A 13,984-nucleotide genomic window follows, 5' to 3' on the forward strand; every position below is an offset into this window, starting at 1 on the left:
TCTGCAGCTTAAAAGCTGCCTTTTCCCCAGGGATCTTCTTTTAAAATGCAAATCCTTCTGGGAAAGGTCACATCACAGGTCCCTGAACACTGGCCAGTATCTTAGCAGGGAATCGTTGGCATCCAGCTAGGAATAACAACAGTTACAATACAGACTCTAGGGGAGAAGGCAGAAGCCAGGGAGGGAGGCGCTGTTTGGGAGGAACTAGAGGCACCAAGGGGACAGTCTTAAAGGGTTAGTTCCACCTAAAGACTGTTTTCGTAAGCCTCTCCCTACACCAAAATTTTAAAAATCCCAAAAATCCCAAAGAAGAAGGCCCTATTCTCAATACTTGAACATTCACTCATTTATTCACTTATTTATAGGCATTCATTTCATTCCATCTACCCACCCATCCATCCATCCATCCATCCAGTCACCTACCCATCTATCCAGAACCACTTTATCTATGCATTGGAGAGGCTGTGGAGTCATGGAATACCCTGTAGGCTTTTCTCTGACACTGATTCGTAGGCCAAGTCTAACTTAGGAACATTCATCAGAGCATCCCTGCTGACTCAGGTTGTTGTAAATATCCAGAGAGATGCTAAAGGTGAAAACACATTGAGGCTATCAAGCAGGGATAAGATCCTTCGCACTATTTTTAATCCTTCACCTCCTACATTTAATCTGGAACTGTAGCGACATGGGACAGAACTCCTATAGGGGTAATAACGCAAAAGTATACTTTTTGAGTCTCTACTGTGTGCCAGGTACTAGATAGGCTACAGAGACACAGAGACAAAACATACAGTCCTGGCTTCAAGCGGATTTCTCACCTGAGGGAGCCACCCTCAGAAGGGTGGAAGCACCTTCTGATGCAGGGTGATGGGTTTATAATAGAGAAATGGCTAGAATGCTGTCAGGGACACTTACACCACCTGGAGAATCAGGCGAGGCTTCTTGGAAGAGGTGTCACGAAAGATCCATATTGCCTAAACGTTGTCTTTACAAATTATGGTTACATACCTGTACTTCCCAGAGGGACACTTTGAATTCTCTGATGCTCTGGTGAGGCTGAGTTCCTTCCTTACCATCCAAATGGCCTGTAACCCCAGGACCTAGTGCTCTCCACTACTGATGTTATACCTTCCCCTCTCCCAGGATCCTCAAGAAACAAGAAGATACAGCCAGGGAGGACACAATACAGGTTGACCGCCCTGCCAAAAAGAAATCTTGCTGTGGCTGATAAGAGTCCTCCCAGCCCTGCTCCATGTGGACATGAGGTCACAGGACTTACCCTGATTCCTGCACATGGGCTCCTGCTTGGATGCTGCCACCACAGCCTGCCTAAGCCCTTGTTTCTGTCAGCGACTTGCCTCCACCAACAGGAGGGGAAGCACATCCAGCCAGGAAAGCTGCTCCTGGAGCATTTTGGAATCTTCTTTATCTTCTCTCTCTAGACCCAGGTGCCCATTTCCCACCCCTTCCCCCAGCTTAGTTTTGTGGGGAAAAGAAACAGATGGGCTTTTCCAGAAAAATCACCACATGCCTTCCCCACCTCCCTTCTGCTCCCCTTGCCCTTAGGAAACGCAGCACCGTGGTTGTCATGGCAACCACGAAGGGCAGACTTGCTGCTTCCTGTAGGCCAAAGACACAGGACCAGGGCGGTGGGTCTTCCTTTGGCTCCTGTTCTCTGGATATCAATGGGATGCTCTTGGCATATGCTTCATAGACCTCGAGATGCCCACGTGGTGTTGAGAAAAGCATCCACATTCTATTGCACACCCCACCCGCAGGGATCCTGCTCCTTGCTGGGCTGCAGAACCCCGTGTCTCAGCAGCCACCATGCCTCCTGTATTTGTCCCCTCGCAGTCTCTGGAACATGCCTTATGAGAAACCCACACCCTTTCCTCTCAACCCCCCACCCACAGCCCTGACTCCAAGGTGGACTGTGGGTGATCAATGTGTGCCTGGGGTGAGTGAGTGGGCTTAGTTCCTACTTAACTTTGACTAAGAGATGAGAAGAAAACGAGGGGAAAAACCCATCTGCTGCTAAACAGAGCGACCATTTCTGGTGTATAAATAAGGTATATATAGCTCTGTAAAAGCCATTTTCCAATGTTTCTCAAAATAGCTCTTCGAAAAATTGTACATGATGATTAATGGGGTAGATTGACATGCAGGCAGTGAGGCCCAGCACTGGGTCCATAGTTACCGACTTCATTTTATTTTATTATTTTATTTCCAGAAGACTATATTTAAAAAAAGAAAGTGTGGCCACGTTGTGGACATATAGCTGGTGTTTCAGAAGTGAGCAGAGTGTAGCTGCAGACTTCAGCATCCCTGGGATGTTGCATTAGGGGCATGATCTGGGCCCGTATGTGGTCTCTTCATCTGGGTGGTGATGAGTTCCCAGCCCCAGCTGGGCTCCAGCATCCCTGGCGGGCCGTCAGGGGAGGGCATTCTTGGCTTGGGTGGGAGCCTGGATGAAAAGATCATAAAGCTCACCGCCCCCTACCACTCATGTGCTGCAGGCCCAGCCCTACAGGAAAGTGAGTGGTATCCATACCTAAGTGGCACAACATAGGAAGGGAAAGAAGCACAAAGTGTCCACAGGCCTCCAAGAAGATTCAAGACAACGGTATACAGCCAGCTTGGTAGTAGAGTGTCTGCTGGTCAGAGTTCCTAAGGGTGTTCCCTGTAGCCTCCTCCCCAGACTCCTAGAAGTGTCAGAGTTCCATGGGTCACCAGGCAAGTGCCTACCTCCTTTTCTCAGGCTTTTCTCTCCCTCATTTGGTGCTTGGAGGCACCAGGGAGCCCATGGATGGTACAGCACAAAAGCCAGCACTGAGCCCCAGGAGGTGCCCCATGATCTCGGGGGAAGGCAGCTCCCTGTCTGATCGACCATCTCATCTGTAAAATGAATGCTGGGCTCTTTGATGGTTCTGGTTCTTCTTGTTCAGGGTCCTTGTGATGATAGCTTCATCTTCTAACTTAGGCTAGCCTTGCCTTCAGTCCAAATTTGAAGGGAACTCACAGGAAACTCCTTTCTCTAAGAAAGGACCATGGCAATTGTCTCATTCGTGGGATGCAGGGGGTGATGGGTCACCCAGAAGTGGCCCTCCAGCATCTGTGTGGGTGTGTGTTGCTATGTGAATATGTGTTGTTGAGCAGGGCGGGGGCAGATAGAAGGTAAGGATCACCATAAAGAAAGTAAACTGAATCTCCTGCTTCTGAAAACAAAAAAGCAGAGATGACAGTTGGAACTTATGGGGCAAGTTGGCTATACCTGGAGTTTCCCAAGCCCGCAGATGCCTTTATACCCTATACCAAGTCCCTGGCTTGGGGCTACATTTTTCCATTTAGGAGAAGAGCATTCAGGATTTAGAACAGGGTGGAGTGATCCTAGTGCCTGACCCCACAGCCCACAAAACCTCAAAAGTCCAGGCAGAGAAGAGAGGGCAGCGAGGGTCTTTAGGCCCCTGCTGCTTTCTTCTCTAACCCCACTTGAAACAAGTATGGAGGATGGGACCTCAGAGAGCCTCTGAGAAGTTCTGTGTGCCAAGGTCAGAGCCTCCCCTTCTCTCCAAATTCCCCGTAAGCTATCAAGGTGATCCAAGTCACCCCCGTGACTGTGAGCCTGTCCCAGGGCCTGGCAGAGTGCTGTCAGAGAAACCTCTGGCTCCAAACCATTTACATAGCTGTAATGACCTTGAAGTCACCTGGCCAGGGTTCCTGTTCATCTGTAGATTGGAGGTTTCAATGTCTACCTCACACGGACACTTTAAATATTAAATGAGGCAATGAATGTGAAATACTTAGCACAGTGCCCAGTACACATAGGTGCTAACAGGTAGGGGCTACCTTTGTTGTCAACATTGAGTCACTGCCCAGACCACTAACCTCGCCCTAATTTCAGATTGAGAACCAGCTAACACTTACTAAGCCCTGTAAGTGGGTGTTCTCATAAACACTACCTTATTTGAGTACTCAATTGCTGAGCCCATTTCCTTGGCATATGAGCTTGTTTCTGGCATTGCTCTTAGCTCTGCTCTCCTTTGTTCCTGTGGGTTTCCTGGTTTTCCAGTCAGTACCATATCTCGTAGTGTATGTGGTCTGCTTCCGCATAATCTAATTCACTCTGCTCCCTGCCTGTGGTTCTCCAGGACACAGACAGCACCTGAGACCTACTGTTAGGGTATTTACCTAAGATTGACCTCTGCTCGCCACCAGCGTTGGCTCCACATTTTCTTCCCTATTCTGACTCCTTTCACTTCTTCTGTCATTTGTGGCTGCCCTCAGCCCTGTGTTGCCAAACCAGGGGCTTCAGCACCGAACCAAAACTCTGGTTGTTTTTTGTGATATTTGTTTTTAGATATATTTATTTATTTTACAGCACAAGAGAGAAAGAGCAAGCGTGCACAGGGTGGAGGGGCAGAAGGAGAAGGAAAGGGAAACTCAAGCAGACTCCTTGATGAGCCATATGTGGGGCTCAATCTCATGACCTGAGATCATGACTGGAGCCAACACTGAGAATCAGATGCTTTAACCGACTGAGCCACCCAGATGCCCTGCCCCAGTTGTTTTGCTATTTGTCTACCATTTATTTGCTTGATGGTCTTTTGGGGGTCTTCTCTGTTCCTCTGTAATATATTAGCTTTCTTCCACCTCTCTCCATCTGATACTCTTTGTCTTTCCTTAACACTTCAACCCAGTCTTGGACTCCACTCTTCCCTACTCTACCCCTTGAGCCCATTCCAGGTCACACCTGTACGTTCTATCAAAAATAGCTCAACCCTTTGTCCTGTCACTAGCAGCCAATGCTCTAAAGGATCTTAAACCAATTTCAGCTAAAGTACTAATGCAGATTGTGGCTTAAGGGCCATATGTATACTTTAAGAAAGAACTTTAAAGGAGGCAAAATGCTAGCTCAAGGGAATAAATCCTAGTGGTCATGGGGTTCAAGTATTTAGGACAGAGCTGCCTTCTCCTAAAGTGGTTTGCTTCAAGGATTTTGGGACTCTATTTCTGGGTTCATATATGTTTATAATTGTTATGTCTTCTTTATGAATTGACCCTTTATCATTATAAGGTGTCCTTCTTGCTTTTGGTAACAATTTTTGTCTTACAGTCTATTTTGTCTGATATTAGTAGAGACACTCCAGCTCTCTTTTGGTTGCTGTTGCTATAACCTTCTCTATTTTTGTACTTTCTCCCTATTTATGCTTTTGAATCTAAACTGAATCTCTTGTAGACAACATATAGTATGATCGTGTCTTTTAATATATTCTTCCAATCTCTGCCCTTTCACTAGGAAGTTTACTCTGTTTACATTTAATATATTGGGTAAAGTAAGATTTATGCCTGCCATTTTGCTATATCTTTTCTGTATTTCGTACGTCTTTTTGTTCTTCTGCTTCTCCATTACTGCCTTCTTTTGTTAGTTATTTTCTAATGTACTATTTTAATTATCTTCTTGTTTCATTTAGTATTTTTTAAATTTATTTTCTTGGTTGGTGCCCTGAAAGTAACCATTAATATCTCAGTTTATAACAATCTAGTTTGGATTAATACCAACTTAAATTCAATACCACACAAAACTTTGCTCCTGTATAGTTCCATTCCCCTCTCCTGTATGTTTATATTGTCACAAGTTACATCTTTATACATTTTCTTCCCACCAACATAGATTTATTTTTATTGCTTCTATGCAGTTCTCTTTTAAATCAGATTTAAAAAGAAGTTACAAAAAATGCATTCATACTATTTTCTATATTTAATTATGTAATTACTTTTGCCAGTGCTTTTTATTTCTTCATGTTGATTCAAGTAACTACCTAGGGTCTTTCTCTTCACTAGTATTACTTCACTAGTTTTACTGCTAAAGACCACTGCTCTCAGTTTCATTTAGATGAAAATGTCTTGATTTATCCTTCAGTTTTGAAAGATAGTTTTGTCAGATATTGAACTTTTGCCTGACGGGGTTATTTTCCCCTTGCTACTTTGAATATACCATGCGCTGTTTCTGGCCCCATGGTTTCTGATGAGAAAGTAGCTGTTAATCTTATTGAGGTTCTTTTGTATGTGATGACTTGCTTCTGTCTTGCTGCTTTCAAAATTCTTTGTCTTTGTCTTTCAACAGTTTGATTTTGATGTGTCTAGCTTTAGATCTCTTAGAGTTTATCCTACTTGGAGTTTGTTGAGCTTCTTGGATGGGTAGATTGATGGCTTTCATCAAATTCAGGGAGGTTTTAGTCATTATTTCCTTAAATATTCTTTATATCCCTTTCTCCCTCTCCTTTCCTTCTAGAACTCCTGGGATGCATATGTTGATATGCTTGATGGTTTTCTGAGGTTTTGTTCACTTTCCTTCTTTATTTTTTGTGTTCCCCAGACTAGATAATCTCAACAGCCCTATCTTTAAGTTCAGTGATTTTTTTCTTCTGCCTGCTCAAATATGCTATTGGGAATTTCTAGTGAAATTTTCATTTCCATTATTGTATTTTCAACTCCAAAATTTCTGTTTGGTCCCTTTTATCATTTTTATATCTTTATTGATTCTCTGTATTTGGTGGGACCTTATTCTCAGATTTTCCTTTAGGTCTTTGAACATATTTAACATAGCGGGTTTAAAGTTTCAAAAACCTCACTTTCCTAGCCATCTCTACTGTGCACAAAACAAGTTCTACTTGTCAGTTCTTGCTTCCTTCCTCACACTTCACACAACATTTCCAGGATTTGTCTCGTGCCTTAGCTCCACTTCTAACCTCCTCCCTAAAGCCTTTCCTATCTTCTGGATTGGAGGAGGGGTATGAAACTCAGAAATCTTTCAGGTCTGAGAACTGTCCCCTCTACCTTGAGCTTCTGGATGTCCTGCTGCAGACGAGCTGCCCAAGAAAATATCCATCTCTTTGAGGAAGTGAAAGAAGGCCAGAAACCCTCAGACAGTGTTCCCTTTCCTGCCAGGAAGCCAGACATTTCACAAAGTTTCACTCAGAAGGGATAGGTGGGAGAATACTACAGATCATAAGTATTTAATTACTTCAAAATAATGAAATTACAGTATGCAAACATACAGAAACAAATATTTAAGTAACTTCTTGCTGACTGGGCTTACGAGCACTGTCACCTCTCCTCCTATTATCTGGGGGAAAAGAAATTGACTGCACAAATCCCAACAAAGTTCAGTCAAAGTCTATAAGATTTTACCCTTTATTTGTTATTTCTTCCCTTCTTTCCTTGGGGGTGTGTGTGTCAGTGTGAAGGGTAAGGATGATGATGGTTAACATGATGTAGGATCTTTCAAAAGCTCCCCCACTTCCTACCTCCATTAATGTCCCTATTAATAAATATGTTAATTACAAACAGTAACAGTAACAAAGAACATCATAACTCCAACTTTCACACAATTCAGTGGAGCCAGTTTCAGTAAAGTGTCCTACTTAAGAAGAAACTTCCTGGAAATGATGGGGGTTGGGAAACCATATGGTGCTTGGCTGAGGACCTGAACTCAATGTAGAAACTGAGAAGCACTTGTTCATTAATGAGGTTGTGTTCATTTATCATCCTGGGGCAGGACTGAGTCAAGTCCAAGAACAGACGCCTCTGTCAGGGCTGGAACTTCAACACTTTGGCTCTGATTAGGAAGTGGTACTTGCAGGCTCTTGACATACCACCAGGAGACTCTCCACCCAGAAAATGAGGACACTTAGGGCCAGTGAGGCATGTGCCATCATAATGAATTATGACTGGATCCATCTGACCTATAAAAGTAAATACTACCCATAAAAACCCTGCAATACTAAGCAAAAATGTCCAAAGAACATGGACAGAAGGAATGGGATTTTTTGTTTTTTAACTTGGAATCAAAACATGTACAGCTCAAGGAGCCTCCTAATGAATTTGAGTAAGATGACTATGGAAGTAGAATTTATTGAGTATGTGCAGCACCAGGTCAAGGACAGAGTGTCAGGGTATATGATTTAACATCCAGTGTATAGGCTCCCCAAGGCCATTCTGTAATGGTGTTTGTTGTATTGTGCTTATTTATACACAGTGCCCACAGGGCTGTAATGAGTGAAATGCACTGGACTGAACTCCCGAGGGCAGGAGCATTCATCTCTGCCTCATGCTTAGTACAGTGTCTGACAAACAATGGTTGCCTTATAGAAGCAGTTGAGAACAGAGCATCATTTCTCAAGAACAAGGCCCACCACTTGGTGAGCAGTCCACTGGAGCCCCAGTTCCCAGAGGCTAGATCTGGGCTTCTGGGGTCCGGTAGACCCATGGGGTTGCCTCCCTGGTTCAAAATGAGCTGCTGCTTCTGGCTCTTAAAACAGAGTGCTGAGAAGCATTCCAGCTGCTGTGATTCAATTGCATTTCAGACAGTGTGATGCCCATCAAAGCATTCCATCTCATCACCCCAGCAGCCTCCCCAGCTGTTGCTAGTAGCAATCCATTACCCTCAGGCGGCTCAACAACTTAATTTGACTTAGGCTCCATGCTTCTGTGCATAAAAGATGCTTCCCTGCCTGGTTTTCTTCCTTTCTGGTGTGGAACTGACCAACTTTACCCAGGCTGTGCCTCTCCCAGATGTTTTCTCTAATCCCTAACGATCTGCTCAGAATAAGAACATGAACACAGTTGTGTGACCTTAGGCAAAACCTGGAACTTCTTGGTGCTCTGAGCCCTAGCTTCCAAATCCATAAAATAGTGTCCTCTGCCCTACTGTCTGCTAGTGTGAAGGTCAAACAAGAACTCTGGGGAAGGATTAAGTCAACTGAAAACCTGTAGACAAATGTCAGCTATTACATCATCTGTCTCTCTGTGCAAAAGACATAAAAACAGAATAAGCAAGAAAGAAAGCTCCACACTTTTGGTAACCAGGAGAAGCTGGGGCCTCAGGGGAGAGCATCTCCCATTTCTCTGGGCTAGCAGAATAAGGAAAACTTGCATTCCTTCAGGCTACAGAATTCTGTCTAAGAATGCTTTGTATCTTTCCACTCTGCCTTAAAATGGGACAGGAACACAGCGTCGCAGACTACAGGGTTCTCACTGGCATGGTTCTGGTCTCATTCGGTTTTCTATTTACATCATAAATGCTAGGCGTGTAGATTTGTTGCCCAGTCCAGACTTCAGATAGTGCACTAATTGACCCACTTTACACATATGGTTTATAGACTCTTTCATTTTGGGATGATGAAAACCTCTGGAGTTGGAGGGGAATGATGGTTCCATGCAATATTGTGACTGTACTCAATGTCACTGTACAGTAGTAAATGGTTAAGACTGCAAATTTTATGTTTTGTATACTTTACCATAATACATTTTTTTTTCAGAAAACACTTTCACAAACAATTATGTTCCACGAATGAATATAGGATTCACTCTCTTCAATGCCCGAGTATTTTTTCAGAAACACTTTTACAAGCAATTATGTTCCATGAATGACTATAGGACTGATTCTCTCTTCAGTGCCCAACAATGAGGGTTTTATCAGAGATAAGGGAGCAAGAAAGGAAGACAAGTTACTTAACACCCTTGATGCTTCAGTGTACTCAAGGGGAAGAAATACCCAGAAACCCACCAGTATACAGTAGCATTTCATAAAAATGCCGTGACCACAATCCCCCGGATCCCTTTCCCTTAAGGGTCTCCACCAGCTCCACCCCACCCTGGATTCTGCTGACACTTCTGCCCCTGCTCACCCTTCTTCTCTTTAGGAATTTGGCTCCATTCCTTGTAGATAAGCTCCTGGAGAAAGGACTTCCATATCTTCTGTGCCAACAGGACGGGCTAACGTGGTCCTGGAGTGTGGACTCAATAAGAATGTGTTGAATGACACAAAAAATGAATGGCAAAAGCCTTTTATTATTCCTGAAATTTTGTTGCGTTGACTACAGTGGGAAACACACTCATTAGCATCCAGAAATACTTTGGTTTAGCAAGATTGATGCAGTAATCCTTTATAGTAAGGACACTAGGAACTAGCGTAAGAGGACTGAAGTAGGAGAGAACCCGAATACTGTGTTCCATGATGAAGGGCTGACTTGGGTGTTACACTTGTTCTGAGTGACTTCACAGGCCAGATTAGGACCAGCCAGCACCGAGCATGGGGATTGCAACCTATCCTAAGGAAGTTTGTCCCTGTGAGCACTGCCCAGCAATGGAATAGGCTGCCTCACCAGATAGTGAGTTCCCTAACTCTAGAGGTATTCAAGCAGATGTTGAACACTCTGCTTTTAAGATTCCCTCTATCTCTACCCCACCAAACCTGAGAGTCTGGGATTGTTTTGAACCGAGACTAGAGTAAAAGTATACGGGATAAGGCGTGCCTGGTAGTCTAGATGACTTGACCAGAATGCATCCGTGGACCAGGAGAATGTTGAGCCTGTCCATTTCTGTACTTCGTCTTCCCACTCACCCTTCTCCACTTTCTCCCCTGCCCCACTTCTGCCCTACTTTTCCCTCCCTTTCCCATCTTCTTTATCTTTCTCTCTTTCCACCACCCCCTCCTCCAGCCGGCTCCTGGGGCAGGGAGCTGGAAGCACCTGGCCCCAAAGTCTCCCCATGCTTCTGCAGCTTGCCTGGCATGGGGAGAGGTGCTGCGTCTTTGCTCGCGTCCTGCCAGTTCCTTTATTGTGGCAAGTGAAATTACCAGCTTCACACTGCGGGTCTATTTAAATCAGGCTTTCATGTCTGATGGATTTAAAAATATGCTAGAAGTCAGCATCCTAAGTACAAGAAACACAAACAGGCAGATGAGGCCGCGCTTTCCTCCCTCGGTGCCCACCCCGCCCTCTTCCCTTCCTCCCACTCTCTTCTGCCCCCTCCCAAGGCCATGTTCATTCACGAGGCCCATCTCCCCCCTCCCTATCCTTCCCCTTCTCTAGCTGGCACTGCGGTCTTCAGCCTGAGCAATGGCTGGGAGCCTCCAGGGTCTACGTTCCTGCCTCAACTCAGCGGGACACAAATAAGGCCACTGGGCAGTGAACACTGGCACCCTCGCTCCCAGTGTGGCTGGCGGGAGGCAGGGGAGGCAGGCGGGGGTGGTTTTCTGCACGGACCATTGTGTGCAAATGCGGCCCCAGATGGAACCCAGAACGGGCTCACCCACCTCCCTCCTGTCCCAGATGAGGAGGCTGTGGCCCAGGCAAAAGGGGTGACCTGCTGGGTTCAGAGGCCCGTGAGCAGCTGTGCTGGCTCCTGGCCCACTGCCCTGGGAGTCCATAACCTGCCTTCCCAAGCAAGTTTGGGGCAGCTTTCCGGGAAGGATATTTGCTACCCAAGAGCCCTACGGCTCCCAGTAATCCTCGCATGAGAGTTTCTCAGGCTCCAGTCACAGCAGGGTACCTGCTCTGTCCCCTCCCCCGTTATTCACTGGGGACCCTCTCTGGGGCCTTGTCTCACTTTGGTGGACCTAGCCCAGTTTTCTCCAGCTATAATTTAAGTCATAGTCCGTCTAGGCCCTGGGTGTCATCTCTTTGAGACTTGATAAATGCCCTCCCACCCCCAGCATGTCTTCTGCCTGTGGGGCAGCAGCTGGCTCTGGGGCTACAATGGGGAGACAAGGAGAGCTGCCTCACCTGGAAACAGCCAGACCACTCTGCCCATGGCTCAGGCAGATGCGGTGGTTCCGGCTGGAGGTCCTCAACCTTGGATGCCCACTCGGATCACCTGGGCAGTTTTTCTTTTTCTTGACTAGCTTATTTATTTTTATTTATGCTACTTCTACTTGTTTCAGGATTTTAAAAAAATAATGCCGAACCTCGCTCCCCCTACACACACATCAAAATTTCCGATGTAAGTAGAAGTTAAAAGAGCTTTAAAAAATTTAATACTACCATTATTAACAGTAAAAGACTATGGAATGGAAAGGCACCTGGGTGGCTCAGTTGTTAAGCATCTGCCTTCGGCTCAGGTCATGATCTCAGGGTCCTGGGATCGACCCCCCACATCAGGAGCCTGCTTTCCCCTCTCCCACTCCCCCTGCTTGTGTTCCCTCTCTTCCGGTCTCTCTCTCCCTCATTTTAAAAAATAATGGCATGGAATAATAGTGAAAAAGCTTCTTTCTGCTTGTGTGTGAATATTTTCTTGACCTTGGATCTCTCTGGTGTGCCTCCGTGCCTTTGCCCATGCTGTTCCCCTCTGGCTGGATTCTTGAAGAGACTTTCAATGGCCACGCAGCAGGCCTTCAGTGAGGCCAATGGCCTAAGGAGTTTCTGAGGCCTCTGTGGCATTACACACCCTCTCAGTGACCAGGCCTTTGAGAGCAGCCACGTGCCGATGCTCAACACTCAAGAGGGGCAGCTGGGGCTCAGGAGCGACATCGAATCCATTGTGCTATAGAGCCCTCACACACGTACAGATACACACAGAACCATACACACACACCACACACTCAGATACTCAAACACACACACTCGTGCCTGACCACACACACCACATACACACCACCACACCACACACTCAGACATATCACACACACCAAACACATACCACACAACCCACATGACACACTCAGACACCACACACTCACACATGTACCACACACTACACACTCAGACACACCACACACTCACCCTCACAACCACACACCACACATCCACTAAACACCCATGTACCACACATACCATAGACTCAGACCCCACACACTCATGCTTGTATCCAACACAAATACACCACACACCCACACACCACACACACTGAGGAAAACGCACACTCCACCCATTCTGGTTTCATCCCAACTCCTTCCCCAATAGTCCCCACCACTGATGGCTTGAAATACTTTCCATGAGAATTAGAATATGTGCCATCGTGCCAAGCAATACACTATGCCCTTGGACCATAAAAAAGGAGAAAAAAATCAAGGATCCCAAAGTCAGTGAGACTTACCTCGCAGAGAGACAGGAAATGAGAGGGACAGGGCAGAATGCCCTGGGATGCGGGAAGTTAGTGAGACTAAGTTGTCCCTGGGTTTGGAGTTGGGGGGAAGCTGCCTTTTGTGCCCTCAGGCAAAGAAGGAAGGGGAACAGTGGGGAATAGTGATGACAGGAAGAAAGTGAGAGAAGGCAGTTTGGGGATCCAGCAGGGCTGGCTGCCCAACTTGTGGGCAGATGTGGGAAGAGGATTCTGGGATCAGGAGTGGAGAATGAATCTGGGGATGAAAGCGGATGAGGCCAAACCTTGAGAGCCTGCCTGCACCAGAGAAGTTTAAATGCTACCTGGTCAGTGATGAGGAAATTGTGGAGGGTTTTAAACAGGGAAGTGACAGATTTGTGACTCTGGGCAAAAAGACAGGTAAGGCTTTCTGGCGCTGGTCCCAAGACCCTGTGCTGAGAGGACCAGGGTGTGGGGGGTAGGGAGAAAGAACCTCATAATCAACCGCCTGCCTCAACTTTCAACATGACCTGTGTTTGCCCATGAGCCAGACCACATTTTCAACCTTGGCCTTTCCTCTCTACCTTCCCACAGCCCAGTGTGGTCCCAGGCTGGCCATTCCTTCTTCCTTCTGGGATAGGGAAACTGAAGAGCTCCATCAAAATCTGACTTTGGCTCCTTGTCCTGCTTCTACCCTTGCTAGGACCTGCACCCCCACTGTACACTTGCCTTTTAGTGCAAATAATATGTGTCCTCCTTGTAAGGGACAAGGAGTTAATGATTTCTTTGGAAGTCATGGAGCACAACAGATCACATCTAAGGAAGAACTGGGAGAGAATGCCTCCATGAAGCCATCATGTGCATATTCCAGCCCAAGGGTTCTGTACATCTTGGCACCAAGACCCCGAGGCTCTAAGGAATGAGTGACTTACAGCGGACACCTGGGCCCTTGTTCAAACCGGTTCCAGGATGCCTGAGAGGACGCTTATACTGGACCACAATCCTCAATAAAAACCCCAGGCCCCAAGCAAAGATGAGACTCTCTCCTTTTCTTTTTGGAGTCTCCCACATGCTCCGTCTGTATCTGCTCTCTGTAACTTCAGTAAACTCTGTTCTTACTTCC

The 13,984-nt window shown here is 46.1% G+C and overlaps 1 protein-coding gene across 7 annotated transcripts in view; it reads left to right on the plus strand.

Moving 5' to 3' along the window:
- The window catches only part of CRACR2A (calcium release activated channel regulator 2A), a 196,594-nt gene extending 182,610 nt beyond the window's left edge, over positions 1-13,984 (plus strand). For 6 of the 7 annotated variants that reach the window (XM_045071733.1, XM_004778289.3, XM_004778290.3 and 3 more), the window contains one exon: positions 1,144-9,324. In XM_045071733.1, coding sequence (XP_044927668.1) covers positions 1,144-1,228 — 85 coding nt within the window. In that variant the 3' untranslated portion in view covers positions 1,229-9,324. Of the gene's footprint in view, positions 1-1,143; positions 9,325-13,455 lie in introns of those variants that run through there. The other variant, XR_006604273.1, reaches the window with a different exon arrangement.

Source organism: Mustela putorius, unplaced genomic scaffold, assembly GCF_011764305.1.
Source record: "Mustela putorius furo isolate JIRA1106 unplaced genomic scaffold, ASM1176430v1.1 tig00003988_pilon_pilon_pilon, whole genome shotgun sequence".
NCBI classification, from domain to species: domain Eukaryota; kingdom Metazoa; phylum Chordata; class Mammalia; order Carnivora; family Mustelidae; genus Mustela; species Mustela putorius.